Source organism: Urocitellus parryii, chromosome 9 (genome assembly GCF_045843805.1).
Source record: "Urocitellus parryii isolate mUroPar1 chromosome 9, mUroPar1.hap1, whole genome shotgun sequence".
NCBI lineage: Eukaryota > Metazoa > Chordata > Mammalia > Rodentia > Sciuridae > Urocitellus > Urocitellus parryii.
The window spans coordinates 135,326,689-135,346,479 of NC_135539.1; the positions used below are offsets into that span (position 1 = coordinate 135,326,689).

The following is a 19,791-nucleotide window of genomic DNA, read 5'->3' on the forward strand; positions in this document are numbered from 1 at the left end:
TATGTCTATCTTATAATGCAAAATGTATTTAGACCATCTGCAAGAATCCCCAAAGTCTCAACAGTTCCAGTATTGCTCAAAAGTCCAAATCCAAAGTCTCCTTAGAAATTCAATGCAAACTCTTAGATGTGAGCCCCTGTAGAAATAAAAAAACAGGTCACATGCTTCTAGATATAATGGCTCAGGGTAAACATTCATTCCAAAAGGGAGCAGTAAGAAAACAGCAAAAAAGAATTGGATCAAAACAAGGCTGAATCCCAGCAGGGCAAATATTAAACCCTCTAGCTCCATGTCTGGCACCAAGTAATACAGTGGTATGGTGTGAGCTGTAGTCTTCCTGGCTGTAACACAGATGGCCACTCTTTTGGGAAAACTCTGCTCACTGTCCTTAGTAGCATTCCATGCTTCTGGCACCTCTGACTTCCTATGGTCTCTACTGCAGCCTCAGCCTCCCACAATGGCATGCACTGTCCTGTTGGGGTCTGTTATAGGGACTCTAACCCTGCCACCTTTGCCTGGCCTCAGATTTTCCTTTGAAATCTCAGCAGAAGCCTCCACAACTTCCATTCTGAATGTCTGCAAAACCAACATTACACAGTTGATACCAAAGTCTGCCACTGTTGCAAGCTCTTCCAGGTATACCTGGGTATACTACTGCTGCAGCCCCCAAGTACCTAGATGGCTGAACAAGGCAATTGAATTGGGACCTCATGAGTACAGTCTTCACCTTCACTGTTCATTTTCCTATTACCATTCTGGGCTTCTGAGCTCCTACACTAGAATCACTCATTATGTTTTGCTTACAATGTACCAAGCTTTCTCTAGGCTGCTTCTCCAAACCTTTCCAAATTCTCTTCCAGAATTCCCCAGGAGCCCTGTGTGAGCAAGGCTCCTCAGGAGTCCTCCAAAAAAATGCTTTGACCCAGTAGATGGGTGTGATCTTGATGATTCCTGAGATGACCTCAAGGTATCGTTTCTATTGGCCAGGTGCAAAGTACTTGGCCTTTTTTTTTTTTTTTTTTAATGGCACCTATATCTTAGGTAACCATACAAACGTAAACACATTTCTTTTCTGGTCACACTGCAAGCTTTTCAAAACTTTTCACTCTCCCTTTTGCTCCCCATTCCATATTCATCCTATTGCCTGAATGCTGTGCTGCCTTGAAATTTCTTCTGCCAGATAAACCAGTTTGTCTGTAGGGACTCTAACCCTGCCACCTTTAAACTCAGCCTCCCACAAAGTCTTAGGTCATGGACAAAATATAGACAGGCTGTTCCATGCCAGAATGTAACACAAACAGCCACTAGTCCAATTCCCAATAGAGTCCTCATTTCCATCTGAAACCTCATGAGTATAGTCTTCACCTTCACTGTTCATTTTCCTATTACCATTCTGGTCTTCTGAGCTCCTGTATCAGAATCACCCATTATGTTTTGCTTACAATGTTCCAAGCTTTCTCTAGCCTGCTTCTCCGAACGTTTCCAAATTCCCCTCTAGAAACCAATTCTAAAGGCCTTTCTAAATCACATAAGCAGATATAGTCATGGCAAAGATCCCAATTCTCAGCTATGTTAGTCAGCTTTCCTTTGCTTTACAAATACCTGAGATAAACCTACTCCCCAAATTTTTTGTGGTGCTGGGGATTGAACCCAGGGCTTTGTGCATGGGAGGCAAGCACTCTACCAACTGAGCTATATCTCCAGCCCTAAACCTATTCTATGGAGAAAACAATTAATCTTGGCTCATTGTTTCAATCCATGATCACTTGGCCCTGTTGCAAAGCAAAATGTCATGATGGGGAGTAGAGTGTGGGGCAAAGCTGCTTACCTCATGGCAGCCAGGAAGAAAGACAGACAGAAAGGAGCCACGGTCCCAGTATTTACCTTTTGAGGGCACCCGCCCAATAGCCTAACTTCTTTCCATTAGGTCCTACCTCCTAAAAGTTCCACTACCTCCCAAGAGCACCATTATCTGGGGACCAAGGCTTTAACACCTGAACTTTGGGGACCATCCAAATCATAACAACTCTATACCAAGTAAACAATTACTCCCTGTTTGCATCTTTCCCAGTCACTAGTAACTACTACTCTGCTCTCTGCCTCTATAAATATGATCATGCTAGGTCATGTAGAATATATAAGTAGAATCAATCATATTTGTCTTTCTGTAGCTACTCATTTCACACTGCATAAATCTGCAAGGATCATCCATGTTGTAATATGTTGCAGAATTCCATTCTTTTTAATGCCAAATAATATTCCATTATACATATATATGACATTTCATTCATTTATTCATCCCTTTACAGATGTTTGGGTCGTTTCTACTTAAAATGTTACTATGATCACAGATACAAAAATATTTATGTTTTTGCTTTCCATTATTTTGGGTATATACTCAGAAACTAATTGCTTAATCACAAGGCAATTCTGTGTTTAGTTTAGGAGAAATTTAATTGTTTTGAATCATGTTTTATCTGTAGTTAGAGTTTTCTATAGATGAGTAAATTATAATATGGTAAATAAAATTCCCCCTATTTTATATTCCTTTCAGGAAAAAAAGTTTCTTTTATTTTATATGCTAGCTAGGATCTCTATGTTGAAAAAAATAATGAAAATGTACATCTTAAAAAAAAAAAAGAAAATGTACATCTTTTCCCTTGATGCTATGGAGAATGCTCCAATATTTTCCCTATTATAGGATGTTTTAGACTTTTTGGTACATTCCCTTGATCAGTTAAAAAACAAAACAAAAACCTTCAATTCTTCAATCATTAAAATTTTTTAACCCAAATAGACTTTTTTAACCCAAACAAGCTTTATTTATTCTCTAACTTGATCTAGTCACTCCTCCAAACCTTTCCAGCTGTACTCTCTGAAACTATTGGTCCTCTGCAAGTCTTAACCTTTCCTCAAGTTTCTTGTAAATTGAGCTTGGAGGTAGGTAGACATAATCCTACTACTTGCTCTTCACAGTATCTTCCAGTTTATTATTCCACTTTCTTCCCTAAAATCCTCTGCCATCTATTAAGTTCAAGGCACTAGTAGATCAGTGCTCTCCAATACAATGCCTCTAGTTAACATGTGACTATGGAGCACTTGCAACCTGGTCAGTATAGCTGAGGAACTGAATTTTTATTTTAATAATTAATATTTAATAGCAACATGTGACTAGTGGCTATCATGCTAGATAATACTACATAAGATGTCAACACATTAACGTCACTCATTTACCTACTGTTATTTTCCTATGTTCTGAAGACTTTATTAGAGAAAAAAGATCCTATGAAACAGTATTATCCTTATCATCAATCTTAGTGATTGTAATATTCAGAGATGATACTCCCAATACCCTGGTGTCTCAGTTTCTTGACCTCTCTCATCCTCCAATGATCTTACCTTCCATCACTTTTATCTTCCATTCCTTTTGTCATCTTGAATTGAGTAATTATCTGATACCACTAGGACTTGAAATCCAGTGGCTACACTAACTTTTTACTGTTTATCACCTCCCTCCTTTTACTTGGCTTGGTTTCCTTCAAGACAAGTCTTGAAGACTCCCTCTTTCATCTCTTGCACTACCCTGGAGCCCTCTGGTACAGAGTTGAAAAATCTCAACTCTGATTAGATTCAATTCTTAGCTCTACTCCAGATTTAAGCTGAGCACATGAACCTAGTTGAAGAATACATAACTTTGTTGACTGGTTTCACTTTATCAAAAATCTCATGTATATTCTTCATAAAGGCCTATCAAATCTATTATGTTTTCCTACTTACTATGATTTCACTCTATTTTATGTGACTTTCATTTCCCTTTCTCTTTGTTCAACCTATTACCACTTCTTCCTCAAAATTCTCAGACCTTGCTTCTTCTATTTCTGAAGAACCAATGCAATCAGAAGAATGTCTACAGAATCCCACAATATAATCTATCAAATGACCTGCATTTGTAACCAAATGCATCCCTTTTCTTCCAGTTAAAGTGGACAAACTATTCCTGTTACACTATAGTACTGGACTTAATTTATTTATTTTCATCTATTCAAGAATAATGTTGTGTTGGAGTAACTGTTCTTTGTCTTGTGGTTTTCCCCATTCTACTATGTCATTTCCACCAGCATTAAAACATACTGTCATGAATCCCATTTCATAAACAAAACACTTCACCTCACATCTTTCGTCTTTTACTCCTCCCCAGCTACTACCCGATTTCTTTGCAGCATAATTTCTCTCAGTCCTTTACAGCAAAATCACTAAAAAATGCCCCACTTTTTCGCCACCATTCCCTCAAATCTAATCAATTCTTCACCTCACAACCAGAGTTAAACCAATTTTGGCAAAGTCACCAATCCTCTCTAATTGCTAGATTCAATGGGTATTTCAAAGCTCTCACTTTATTTAACTTATTGTCAGCATTTGGCAAAGGTGATCAATCTTTCTTAAAACAAGTGCTTAGTATGACCGTGGAAAACTCCTACCTATAATTTCCTTTGTTGATTCAAATATCTGTATCTTAAAGTGTGTCCCAGGGTTTTCATCTGTGCTCATTCTTTAGGTGATTCCATCTAGCTCTGAATACTTGATGCTGATGACCACATTATCTCTCTGCTCCCAAACACTCCTTCAGACTTGTATATCCAACTGACTTTATGGATTTTTGTCTGTTTACTTTTTTAGTAACTAGTTCCAATTGCTCCTTTCCTCCAGGCTGTCAGCCACTAACTCCCCCTTCCATACTTTTTTATTGGTGCCTTTTAGTTGTACATAATGGTGGGATTTGTTGTCACATATTTATACAGGCATGCAACAGAACAATATAATTTAGCCAATATTGTTACCCAGTATTTCCACTTTCCCTCCTATTCTTTCTTCCCCTGGTTTCTTTCCTATACTCTACTGATCTCCATTCAATTTTCATAAGATCCCTCCACCTTTCTTTCTTTTTTTCCTAATTTCCCACATGTCACAAGGATGTTTATCAATTCAAACACAGTATGTGCTGAATAGAGTCATACCCTGTATGCTTTGTAGCTCTCTGAATATGAGCAAATAGCATTTCTGCTATGTGATTCAATGTCATCTCTCTGAACTCATCTCCTAGCCACTAATCCTAAGCTTAGCCCACTGTGTCAACAATGATTGCCCTGCTATTCTTTGAACATATCTTTGACTTTTTACTTGTTATCATACTCTACTTGAAATTCTCAACTCCCATATATCCACATAAATGGCTTCCTTAATTCCCCAAAGCATTTATCTGCTATAGTTTAGACCCGGAATGTCTCCAGAAGGCCCACATGTCAAAGGTTTGGTCCCCAGCCCAAGTGCTGGGAGGTGGTGGAACATGTAGGAGGAGGATAAGTAGAAAAGGAGAAAGTCAGGTCACCAGGGGTATATCTTTCAAGGGAATATTGGAACCCCAGCCCCTTCCTGTCTCTATTTGCTTCAGGTCACTATGATGTGAGCATCCTGCTCTACCATGTGCTTTCAACTTCTGAGTTGAAATAAACCTTTTCTCCTTCAAGTTGATTATCTCAGTGATGGAAAGCTAAATCTACCCACCTGTCACCGATAAGAATTCTCTTTCTATATTATATAAACAGTGTTGTCCTGCTTTCCTTTCTATCCTGTTTACTTCAGAGCACTTTATCACTATGATATATCATTTACTTAGTCATAGTTTATCTTTCTTAAGTAGAAGGTAAGCTGTAGAAGAATGAGACTCTGTATTATTTGAGCAATTAGTGCCTAACACAGTATAAAATATTTTAAAATTTAGGGCTGGGGTTATGGCTTGGTGGTAGCACACTTGCCTGGCATGCGTGAGGCACTGAGTTTGAGTCTTAGCACCACATGTAAATAAATAAATAAATGTCCATCGACAAATATTTAACAAAATGTTTAAAAAATACTTTAAAATTTAATACAAACACCAAAACCTCATTTCAGATTAATGTAGCTGTTAGCAAATAAAATAACTCTTCCATGCAAATACATGAGGGATAAAAATATCAGGGGGGAATAAAAATTAACTTGAAGGAAATATATCTCATTTCTAAACTATAGTAGAAGTCAAGAGTATAATGCTTTATCCTAAACTTTTAAGGATGGAACTCATAATTGTATATTGATAAGCATTTCCATTAGTCAATGAAATTCAAATTTTAAGAGAATGAAGGCCATAATTAAAACTTTTTACCCAGGTGTTCTTATAATATAACTAAAAAGGATAAGTTCTTCCACACTGTTTTTCTAATACAGAAATCCACCTGGTTTCCGTAAGAAAACGTCTGATTCTTCCAAGTACTAGGAAAGGCAAAAGCAGCACTTGGCTAAGTAAAACCAAAGTGATATTTTAATAACAAAAAAGTTTTTAAAGTCAGGTCTTTAAGCACGAGACCTTTAAAACACATTAATCCTTTGTAAAAACATGGAGCAGACTCTAAACAAAATCACTGGTCTTAACATTAAATAGTACTGAATATAAACACATTTAATTCAATCTAAAATATTACATGTATAAAATTTAAATTAAAAATACTTGAAAAGACTGAGTACAGAATCCAAAATCATGCAAAGATGAAGATAAACAAATTTGCAGATGTCAAAAGTTTAAACTGTAACCTTGTCAATGTAATAGAACCAAAAACGATTAACATAACATCATCAGAACATATAGAAATATCATATTAGTTCATGTTTACCATCAGATTTTCCATTAATCCTAAAGAAAAAAACCATAAAGATTGTGACTAAAAAAATAATGGCAATTGAAAACAGTAAATTTAGATTTTTCCTCAAACTTACCAAAATCATAATCTTTACATGATTAAATGCCATTTTGTCTTTATACTTTCCCATTGGCAAATATGAAACACTACGTCAAAGATACATAAAGAGGATACAAAAATGATTCTCTAAAGAGAAGAAACCAAAGTATCAAACTGTAGTCTATCCACAAATTACCTCATAAATCTGGTCAATCACTTAAGGAGAGGAAAATCCAGATTTCAAAGAATAAAGAACAAAGTAATTTAAAATTCTTATCTATTTAATATTAACCTTTCTAAGAACTACAAAAGAAAAATATATCTTTACCTCCCACAGGAAATCTAACATTCATTAATTAAGGGAGAATACTCACCGCCCATGTTTTCGTCAACCTGAAAATTGGGGCACTCTGTAAGCCAGAAACCACTGCCATGAGGGCATGAAGGTTATTCAGCTCATATAGTTTCTGAAGATTTAAGAAAAGGGGGAAGAATGGACGAGAAATTTAAAAGCAAATACAAGAAAAATAAGATTAGAAAGTACAATGTAGACAGGTGGTAATGTTCCACGATTTACTACCCATACTCCTGAGATCTGTATTTAGAGTACCTACTCTGTTTACAGTAGATGGTTTTCAGCCCACAAAACAACTTCCATGTTTAACCCTCATATTGTCCCCAAGCACTGGGAATAAATCTGCCTCTAAAAGGCGATTTAAATGTATTTAAAAAACGACAGTTATGGTTCAGTATCAAGTTTACCTGGTATGAACACATACTCCGACTCCAGCAGAAAACTCATTCCTTACACTGAAATATTACTAAGCCTTTGCTTTGTGTTCCAAGTTTTAAGAAAGTTTCTACTCAGGATGCTCATCATGTTTCCTGCCCATTATTCCAGATCTCCTCAATTTCTTACTTCTTCCTAAAACCTCAGATTCTTTGTTTCTCATCCATTTTATAGGGTGCATACAGAAAATGCCTATCAACTCTAGGTTCTATTCATTTGCCTAGAGATTTAACATTTATTCTAATTTGCCTGATAGTATTTTGTCATACTTTCTGATAAAATTTCAAAGGTCCTGTCTAAAAATTTAGTCATTTTGGAACAGTTCTATCTCTGTTACCAGGTAAGCCCAGGTCTAGAAAATGCTGTGGGTAGGATATTTAAATAAAAACCCAAAGAAAACAAATAAAAACAAAATAAAAAACATAAAACAGAATATATATCTTTACACAGAAAGGTAATTTAACCTAGTTCGGAAACTATCCATTCAATATCTATGTGAAGCATTTACTATAGATTAGGCACCATGTTCAACTCTCCATATGAATAAAAAAGATTTATAAGGAAAAGAACCCCTGTCTCAGTTTCTAGCATTGTGGCATGCCCTACAAATTTCAGACTTACCAGCTCCTATAATCTCGTGAGCAATTCTTAAGAAGATCTCTTCATACACGTTTATATTGAGTGTTATTAGTTCTGTCTTTCTAGAGGACAGTGACTGACACAATCTACCAAAAGAAGAGTCAGACCTGCTAGTTTTATAGCAAACTGAATACAGAGTGCAGAGTCAGAATACAGCAACTTTAGAGTGATGAGAAAAAAATCAATTACGAATTAGGGCTTGGGAAAAAGGCAAAGGCTGTCAAATATAACTCAAGGCCTGAAACTGAAGAATTAAATGATTATTTGATGAGAAAGCTAGGGTATGTTTGATGGGAAAAATTTGGTGATTTTCAGTGTAACATACATTCTGTTTTTAAAAATATGTAATTAAAAAATCGGAAAACAATAATGGAAATCCAGAATCTATGAGAAAAGTCATTAATTTCTACTAGCTAAAAACCATTATTTATCTGACTTATCACAAAGAATGATAATTTTATGACACTTCTGCAAAATATCATATTTGTAGAAGGCTAGCTCTGCCACCTAGTGCCACAGAATTGTTGCCACACACTCAAGGAAAACATGGGAAGAGTCATGCCTTACAGTAGCTATGAACAGGGTATTCTCACCTTATTCTATCTTCTTTCATTCATGGGTGAGTTAATTCATGTATTTATTATAAAAATCATGAACAATGAGTTTGGCTACAATTACCATAGTTCTTAGTGAACTTAATATAAATATGGAGTTGCTTCAGGTTTATCTCACTATCCTCTTTAAATTCTGAGTATCCATGAAATCAATACTCCGTTATTCCTACTATATATATATTGTCTATGCCACACAATCACTGCTCAGTTAACGTATGTGGTAACATCACATACACTATTTTTTAAAGTCATTCTCCCCATGGCTGGCAGGGATTGATCTATTTCAGAAGCAATTCTGTTTTTCACCTATTCTATCATATATGGCTTTCTCCATCACCTTCAGAATAGTCTCATATTTCATAAATATCATAATCTGACCTCTGTCTACTTATCTAGTGATACAGACCATTCAATTTTGCTACTGAGAGAGGAGAATGAATATAAAACGGGAGGAAAACAAGAGAAATAAAGGAAAAGGCAGAGAAAACAAGCATTCAATCAAAAAACTGACATATTATTCAACAGGTACTATTTTCCAGTATCAATAAAACAGTAAATAAAGTATTACCAGCAAATGCTGACTAAAAACATTTGTGAATAGTTGAATTACAGAATAAAAACAAGTTTTTCTTACCTTAGCAGTTTTAATATAGTGGCTTAAAACTTCTGCTCTAATTTTTAATGTTTGAGCATGAAGAATCTCTCTTACAACCCAAAAGCTTACCTGTAAATAAAAATTAAAAACTATTGAAGGGCAAGATTATTACTTGCTAGGATCAAATTAATGATGAAAACTACTTGATGAACTTTCCTACAGTGGCTTAAAAATCAATGCTTTTTTTGTGCCCTTGATTACTTATATATACACAGCCAATCTTCAAATATTGTACACTCTTTATACACAAAAATACAGATGTGAGTGTGCAAAGACATAAAAATCATTAATTAATGAAAGTTTATATAAAGTTTTTGGGAAAAGAGCTAAGAGAATGCAAAATGAAACTACATAAATACAATTTTTTTTTGCTGTAGTTTAAAATATTTTGGCAGAATTAGGTTAAGTTTTAAAATCAGACATTGTAGAAGACACTTTACTAATAGTATTTTTTTCTGTGGTTGTATAATCCTACACTGTCATTTGTTTAAACTAACCAGAATTATAAGAAGTGAAGGTTCCCAAGTAGTTTTCTTTTTATGATTAGAAAAAATAAATGCCATAAATATATACCTATATATACCCAAGTTAGCATTCTCAAATTAAACTGCATTTCAAAAATGGGATGCTTTCTAATGCAAAGAAACCATTTTCTTGATGTGGAATTTTCCAGCTGTGGTGTCATGCCAGTGCCCAAGAAGGTTTGGATTTTGCAGCATTTCACATTTTGATTTTAGGATTAAGAATGTACAACTTGTATTATCATTCTGAGATCCCTGTTTATCATGTAGAATGAAGCAATGAGTGAACTATTAGACTGTATCATGTTCTTTGGAAAGGACCAGGATGCAGGATGTAAGAGAAAGAACATGAAGATATAATATAGAAGAGTTGGAATAGAAACCCTAGTCCTGAAAATCTGAAATATCAATATGAATTCATGAGATATTTCAAACAGCTGTATATTATACATGGATATATAGATAACCTAGCGATATCTGCTACAAAGGCCTAGAAATCATGAACACCAAATAAGCAACAAGCATCCCTGGCATCCAGGTTCATTTTCCACTATAAGAAACCAGGACTTTTTCCAAAAATATAGATTCCACACAGGGGGAGAAAATACACAAAATGAACCTGTAACATCCTGGCCTACCAGAGGGTAAAGAAATTATTAAAACCTACTAGGGTTATGACAAAGACATGAACGTCAATCTGAATAGATTCCCATTGGCCAAAGATGGGACAACATGAAAATGGATTGAAACTCGAAACTCTTAGGTTTAAATCTATCAGCTCATAATGATATATGTGTTTTTTTTTTTAAAAAATATGGTCATCATTTGCAAAAATCAGAGTATGTTATACTACACCTGTATATAATCTAGGTGTGGGAGACTGCACTAGTCAAAATGCCTGGGTTCTGCCATAGATAATTGGTAAAGAAAAGAAAGGCATAAAGGGGGAAACTGTAGATTCAAAAATTGTGAACATCAAAATTTAAAAACTGGCAAAATCTAGTGTTCAGGATCCAAATTTAGGAGACAAAACAAGAAATGTAGGGAAGTGAGAGTACTTGTTAAGTAAAGAGAATGTTTGCTTTTCGAGGAAAAAGGATGTGACTGGGGTAGGCACATGGATGTATTTAATCATTTTATAATGTATGCATATATCAAAATACCATGTTGTACACATGAATGCATACAATTTGTCAACTTAAAAATTAAAAAATTAGAACAGCCAGAATGAACATTCCCTGAAGATAGTAACCTTTATTTTTCTTGTTCACTGACATATCCCAAACACTACAACAGTGCCAGGACACAGAAGGAATAAACATTTATCAAAAGAAAATGGGAGATGAAATTATTTTACACAAATTGAACTGCAAAGTGTGATGACAGTATTGATAAGAATATGCAGAAAAGAAAACTCTCATAATACTACTCTGCTGGTAGGAATATAAAGGGTACAGGTTTGGAAAATAAAGACACCATCTTTTATTGGTAAGCATGAATATTCTCTGACTCAAATTTTACATCAAGGTACATATTTTTCCAAATAGATCACTATTTCTTTACCCATTTCATAATATTAATTTAGTGGGTCTAAGTAACAATTTTTTTCCTTTATTTATTTATTTTTATGTGGTGCTGAGGATTGAACCCAGAGCCACCCATGTGCTAGGCATGCACTTTACCACTGAGCCACAACCCCAGCCCTCAACTGATTTTTCTAACAGAAAAGATCAAAGTACATATCATATAAGTAAATTTTGTTTTGGCTGTGTTATGTGTTGAGTTGCAACGTATAATTTATCTTACTATAGGTCATAGTCATAGAAAGCCACTGCCTAGAAAGAATGTATTAAACAAGTGTAGCAAAAGACTCTTAGGATAGTCACAACAACATTCTTTGTTAAGAGCAAAAAATTAGAAAATATACTTCATGGCCACCCTCAAAAGAATGATAAATTCATTCTGATACATTCATGCAATGAAATCCTAGAGAGCAGTGAAAAAAATCAATGAACTAGAGCTATAGTAACACCATGGATACCTCAGAGAACCACACTTGATGCAAAAAGTCACAGCAGTATGACTGCTGGTGCTAAGCAAGGCAGGCACCTTCAGGGGAAAACTCCTGTATTAAAAGCTCCTTTAAAATTGTACTTTCTTGCGGGGCACGGTAGTGCATGCTTGTAATCCCAGTGTCTTAGGAGACTGAGGCAAGAGGATCATGAGTTCAAAGCCAGCCTCAACATGTGCTAAGCAACTCAGTGAGACCCTGTCTCTATGGCTGAGTATCCCTGTTCAATCCCCGTACTGCCCCCACCCAAAGCCCATTCTTTTTGTTTCAAAGTGTCTCTGAAACAACTTGCAGAAGACCAATCAAGGTCACCAAGCTACCCTGACTCTTTTTTGGGGGTAATGAGGATTAACCTCTGGGGCACTTGACCACTGAACCACATTCCTAACCCAATTTTGTATTTTATTTAGAGACAACGTCTCACTGTGTTGCTTACCACCTTGCTTTTGCTGAGGCTGGCTTTGAACTTGCAATCCTCCTGCCTCAGCCTCCCAAGCCACTGTGATTGCAGGCATGTGCTACCATGCATGGCCTCCTGACTCATTATTTTAGGCAACCTGAAGTATACCTGGCTTGTTATAATACTGGACAGAACATGCCCAGAAGTGTTTGGGTCCACCATCTGAACCTTTTTGACCATGGGGTCTATGAGCATGAGTTGAGCATGCCCACAAATATATCTGCCATCTTACATTCTTGAAATATGTCTGAGATGAAAGGATTTCCCTAGAGACCAAACACAAAGAAGGAAACAGCAAAGCAGTGGTTACAAAAGTGGACCCTGCAGCTGTCCTTGGAAAGTTTCCTGACTAAATGACAGATGCTTGGGACTTCAGAGTCAACATAGGCCTCACACTTCTCCTTTCTATCTCCATTTCTACCTAAAGGCTCCTCAAAGGGCTGTAATCTCAGTGAAAAGGTAAACTAAATTCACCTACTGGAAGAGGGAGACAACACACAAGTTTATTTAGGCTTTGGGATAACAAGGAGAAAAAATTAGTTTCTCATAAGAATTTGTAACCAAAAGCCTTTCCTTAGCTGGATTTAGAATTTAAAGTCCCATTATAGAGAAGTGTAGATATCCCCCAACCAAAACATTTAACATAAGGAATAGTCCCAGGTCAGTGATAGCTCCAGGAACAACCAAAGCAAGCAGCCCCCAGAAGGGATATACCCACAACCTGGGCAGCAGTAAATTTCCACAGACAAAGCTAACACAGGCACGAACTTTCCATGCACAGATACCAATCAGCTAAGAAAACACACCACTATAAAGGTTAGTAGAGATAAACAGAGAAGTATCCCAAGAACTTCAGATGATAACACAGAAACTATAAAATAAATTGCCCCAAATTACTTAAGAAACTTTTAACTTTTGTAACTAAGAATATGACACTATGGTAAAAGCATATGGTTTGAAACAGATAGAGCACATCTGAGAGAATTAGTGAGCTGAAATACAGACTTGAAGAAATCCCTCAGGATAGAACACAAAAGACAGGTGTGAAAACAGGAAAGGTTAAGAGATAAGCAAGAAAGAAGGCCAACTTTCAACAAAAGTACTATAGTAATTATAGAGGGAAAAAAGCAAAAATCATGAGAAAAAAATATTTGAAGAAATACTGGCCAAAAATATTCCAGAATCGATGTGAAAATGAAACAATTTCCTATTTAGAAAAATTATGTACTAAGGAACAGAATTTCAAAAACTAAGCATCAAAATTGTAAACAACTCACGTGATTGAATCTTCTTGTGAAGGCAACTGCATTTGGTGCAGAACTATATTTTTCCTTCTTATTCCATCCACAACTTGAAAGCTCCTGGAAAATCAGGGTGAAAATTAAATATGAAATAAAGAAACAGCCCTATTTCTTGTCATATTAAGTTTTTTTTAATATTAAAAGAGGATATGTGCACCTTTCTGGAATGACCATGCTTAATAAGAACATATCTAATATAACCATTCAGAACCCCTCAACCCAAAAATAGTTTTTTAATTTTAGAGCTAAAGTGTATGGCCTTTTTCACAGTCTCAGATTTGACAAGTGTGTGGTGGGGAAGTCAGCACCTTCACATATCACTGACAGAGCATAAACAGGTATAATCTTTATGGAGAGCAGATTGACAATTTCTACCAATATTTTAAATATGCCTACATTCAATACAGTAATTTCATTTCCAAGAATTTCTTCCAGATATATTTAGAAAAATACTCAATGATAACAAGGCTGTTTGTGCAGAACTGCTTGTAATTAAAAAACACCTGAAAGGTTAAATGTATATTAATAAAGGGCTTATTAAATTAATTAGGGTAAATCCACCTAAGGAATACCACATAGAATGTGTGAGATGTTAAAATGTAAAAACTAACTAAGGGTCAACAAATAAGTCTTGGGGCCCAAATCTATCTCCTGCTCGTTTTTTGTTTACCGTGGCGCTGGGGATTGAACCCAGAACCTAATGCATGTTAGGTACGTGCTCTGCTCCTGGGCTCCATTCTCAGCCCTCCTATTTCTGTAAATAAAGTTTTACTGGAACACAAGAAAAAAAATCCTATCTATCTATCTATCCACCCATCCATTCAGTAAAATCACAAAAGCAAATTCTGCTAGAAGAATATGAGAAAGCAAAATTATCTAACGGAGAAGTAAACTGAAATTCCATATACAGAATATTGTGGATTCTTTGGGGAAGAGATTTGAGTCCTAAGAAGAAAGATGTAGAAGTAATGAAAGCTAAGTACCTCACAACTCACACTGAAGACTTCTAGTTGTCAAGCCCCATTCTGTCACCAGAGTTTCCACAATCAGCTTTACATTATCTTACATTGAAAAAAACCTCTAATCAAAGTGTTCTTAATTCCCCTAGGACTAATCGATTATTCAACAGACTTCAAAAGGCCCAAGAACTTGAATGTAAAAAACAACTTTTTACATTAAACTCTATCTGAAATGGGACATCTCTTTATAAAAAGTATAAATATAGGCTATAGATAACAATAGTATTGGCAATACGTGTACTTATTGCCAATAAAAATAAGACATTTTCATATATTATAGTTGGTGCAAATATTTCGAAAATATTTATACTCATCATTACTTCAAAATTATGATCATTGTTAGAGCTACCTCTTATTTTACTGAATATGTTAATAAACAAGTACATATACTGATATAGAATAGTTTTGAAAAATATTCAGATAAGTATATTTTACTAGAACAAATTTTCTTTGATTTTTAAAGAGTTTCTGTCAATAAGCTTCAGCATGCAAAAGGGGTTATGGTCCCATGTAGGTTAATAACACTGTGGAATACAGGAATAGCTACCCAACAGAGAGGGGTGGGGAGGGAGGGAGGGAGGAGAGAGAGGGAGGGAGGGAGGAAAGAGAGGGAGGGAGGGAGGGAGGGAGGGAAAGAAGAAGAGGGAGAACAGAGACATACACAAACACACACACACACATACCATTCATAGGAAAAGAGGAAAAAGAACTCGAGTTAGGCCAGGGAAAAGAAAACTGAGAAAAGAAAAAGATAAAATCATATAATTATATGACGAGAAAAGCTTTTAGACGAGAAAAGCTATTGTATCCAATTAGGCAAAAATTAGAAATAATAAGAAATGGCCTGCCTAATGCTCAACACATTAAAAAAAAAAGATGTAAACCAGACAGAGCATGACATCACAAAATTGCAGGATACTGATGACAACAGACATAAAGTCTGTCAGAGATTCAAAACCAGAACAACAAAAAGTAGATCACATATAGAAAAGCAGGAACCAGAAAGTATCCAAGAGCAGCCCTGGAATTTATTAGACAACTGAAAGAAGCAGTACCTTTGAAATCCTTGAGTTCTACATCCAACAAAAATATCAATTACAGACATTTTTAGACATAGCATCTCAATTTGCCTTCTATCTCAAGAGAACCGGTGTAACACCTGCTCCATCAAAATAAATTCACAAACCAAGAAAAGGGAAAGGAATCAGGTGTATCTAGGAAATACAGGAACCAACATAGAAACAAGGTATTTGATTAATCCCTAAGGGTGATCCTGGGACCTTAAGAAGAGTCAAGAAACAAGCAAGAGATTTCTTTCTTTTCATGATTATATATATATATAAAACAAAGATATATATATATATATATATATATATATATAGTTTTATTTATTTATTTATTTTATGTGGTGCTGAGGATGGAGCCCAGTACCTCACGCATGTGAGGCAAACACTCAATCACTGAGCTATAACCCCAACCCCAAGAGAAGAGATTTCACAAGAGAAAATCTAGAACAATGAAATCAAATTCCTGATGTGTTTGAACATATTAAGAAGACAAATTGGTGATAGATACAGAGTGAGCTAAAGTAAATTTTCAGTGCAAAGAAAACAAAATTTGAATAATCACCACTCAACACTAAAGAATATATAGTTACACAGTCAAAACCATGATATAACTAGAGGAGGAAAAAGAAAGAATTGTGCTAATTTATTATATAAATGGCAATCACCATGCCCTTTTCTTAAGTCTCATAAAATGTGTTTGGCTCCTGTGATCTATCTATTGTCAACTCATTTCATATGACTAAAATTATTGAACCCCTCTTGGATGGAAAAGAGAAAAATTTTAACTTCCCTATAGTCTATTTTTCTTTTTGTCTTAGACACTAGGATCTCCTTCCAAGTCACACTAGAATATAATCTAAGAAATAAATTCTGCCACAAGTGTTATCTTTGTATTTACAGTAATTGGCCTGGTCAAGAGACGAACCACCATATGACCCAGCTATCCCATTACTTGGTATTTATTCAAAAGAACTAAAATCAGCATACCACATTGATACAGCCACATCAATGTTTATAGTAGTGCAACTTACAATAGCCCAGTTATGGAACCAGCTCATCAATAGGCAAATGAATAAAGAAAAGGCAGTATATATACACAATGCCATTTTATTCAGCCATAAAGAAAAATGAAATTATATAATTTGCTAGTAAATGAATGAAACTGAAGAATATCATGCAAAGTGAAACAAGCCAGTGGAGAAAGTTAAAAGTCAAATGTTTTCTTTCATATGTAGAAACTAGGGGTTGAGGGTGGGAGTGGGGGATAGAAGGGATTTAAAAAGGTGGGACAGAGAGAAAGACAAAAGTAGAAGACAAATAGAGTAAAGGAAGAGAACTGGGGCGGGGGGTCAGTAGGAATAAATGGGGTAGTACTGGGGTATGAAATCTGTCAAATTATGCTATGAACATGCTACAATGAGTCCTGCAGACACACACACACACACACACACACACTTAAAAATGCACTAACAACAATAATAGAAAATTGATAGAGGAGAGCAAGCAGATCAGGGGGAGGTAAGAGACAAAGGAAAGGGAAAGTACTGGGAAATGAGACTGTGGTTATTATGTGCACTTACAAATATAGCATAATGATCCTATCACTATGTATAATTATAATGCACCAATAAAATTATTTTAAAAGATATTCTATACCAAAGCATCTCACATGAACACCACAAATTCAAAGCAAATTTAGTGACTCAAAGGATGCTTTTCGTTTTTTAGGATACAACTTAAGAATAGGGTTGTTTAGGGTATGTGTTACGGTTTAAGTGACCCCCAAAACTCATGTGTGAGACAATGCAAGAAAATTTAAAGGTGAAGTGACTGGCTTATAAGAGTTTTAACCTCATCAGTGCATTAATCACTTGATAGTGATTAAATGGGTGGTAACTGTAGGCAGGTAGGATGTGGCTAGAAGAGGGAAGTCACTGGGGCGAGCCTTTGGGGTACATATTTGGTCTTGGTGAGAGAAGTCTCTCTCAGCTTCACAGTGATGATGTCTTGAGCTGCTTTCCTCTGCCATGGAAATGTACCTCCCACCATGATGTTCTGCCTCACCTCCCACCATGATGTACCTCCCAACATGATGTTCTGCCTCACCTTAGGCCCAAAGCAATGGAGCTGGCTGTCTATGTACTGACACTTCTAAAACTGTGAGCCCAAAATAAACTTTTCCTCCTCTAAAATAGTTCTTGTCTGGTCTTTTGGTCACAATGGTGAAAAAGCAGACTGAAGCTCTATGTAAATGAGCTTCCACCTTAGCAAAGGCTAAACGAAACATAGCAGCCTTAACACACAATATTTTATTTTATTTCGTTTATTTAGTTTTTTAATGTGGTGCTGAGGATGGAACCCAGTTCCTCATGCATACTAGGCAAGTGCTCTACCACTGAGTCACAACCCCAGCTCTATCCCAGCCTTTAACTTGCAGTTTTAAACTCAAATGGTAAAAAGAAATCTTTGAATAATAACTCAGATATATAAAGGCAATTTCTTAATGATCAATGAAAGTATATATGAAAGAATATTCATGGATTCATTTTGAATCATGAAACTATTAAGCCCAATTTTCAGTTGCATTTATTTTGGAAACACATGGGAAGGCAAAACCATACAACTGTTGACCACCTACCCTATGTAAGATTTACTGAATTCACAGGAGTCACAGCTTCTCTTACGTCTTGTAGGTCTGATCTGAAAAGGGAAATTCTTGATCTAAATTTCATCTTGTAGGTTCCAACACTCTTAAAAGGACTGTTCTAAGGGTGATGATGTAGGGATACCTATAGATAGAAGAACAGAAAAGGCCAATATAGACCAGCATGTAGACAGAGAGCAAGAGAAGAAAAGAAAATCTGATGAAGCTAAAAGGCTGGGTGTATGTGTTGGGGTGGGGGTGGGGGGTGGAGTGACTGGAATGAAAATTCTCAGGAGGAAAAGATAACTTGCTGAGCAATCTTAATGCTCAAAAGTGGAAAGCTTAAAAAGGAAATGGTATATCTACTAGTATTCAGCCTATATTGCTACACAGAAAGAAGTCTCTGCCACAGACTAAGTACTCACTACTGCCCCTACATTTTTAACCCATGAAATACACTTTGAAACTATACAACCCAATGTAATAGGATAAATTAAAATTTCCCCTTTCCTTTCCTAATGTACTCATGCCCTCTTTTCCTCCCTCTTCCCAGTATTTTAAAGTTATTTCTGTAATGAAATAAAAAAGAAAGAAAGGAGTTATCTTCTCCTTCCATAAATACCCTGATGTACAATTCTCCAAAATAATACTTTGTTCTTAACCTTCTCTAATCCTCATGTAAGCCTTAACTCACTACACATGAAAGAAGTTCACAGCAGCAACAATACACACTGGTAAAACAGTGCATCTTGCTTCTAACAGGACAGTTAAGTTTATTCCAGTCTACAATTAAACCTTCAAGTCTGTGCTATTACTATTTGGATATGAGGTATCCCGTTAAAAGCTCATGTGTGAGAAAATGCAAGAATGTGCAAAGTGAAAGGATTAGATTCTGAGAGTTATAACCTTATTGACCCACTGGTCAATCCACTAGAATGGATTAACTGGGTGGTAAACTTGTAGGCAGGTGGAGTGTGGCTAGAGATGCTGAGTCACTAGGGTGTGCCCTGGAAGGTGCACCTTCCCTGTGGCTCCTTCTCCTTCTGCTTCTGCTTCCTGGCTGTCATGTCCTAAGCTGCTTTCCACTGCCAGAGTCCTCTGCTATAATGTTCTGTTTCACCTTGGGTCCAGAGCTATGGGGTCAGCTAACTGTGGACTGAACCTCTGAAACCATGAGCCAAAATAAATTTTTTCTCCTCTAACTTGTTATTGTCAGGTCTTTAGATGCAGCTACACAAAG

At 36.0% G+C, this 19,791-nt stretch overlaps 1 protein-coding gene across 1 annotated transcript in view; it reads right to left on the bottom strand.

Annotated features, from left to right (window-relative positions):
• Positions 1–19,791, bottom strand: part of Ralgps2 (Ral GEF with PH domain and SH3 binding motif 2) — a 149,503-nt gene that overhangs the window by 77,895 nt on the left and 51,817 nt on the right. Inside the window, exons 5-7 of the mRNA XM_026388514.2 lie at positions 13,798–13,881; positions 9,448–9,537; positions 7,145–7,237 (exon numbers count right to left, since the gene is read on the bottom strand). Of these exons, the coding sequence (XP_026244299.1) occupies positions 7,145–7,237; positions 9,448–9,537; positions 13,798–13,881 (267 nt within the window). The remainder of the gene's footprint in view (positions 1–7,144; positions 7,238–9,447; positions 9,538–13,797; positions 13,882–19,791) is intronic.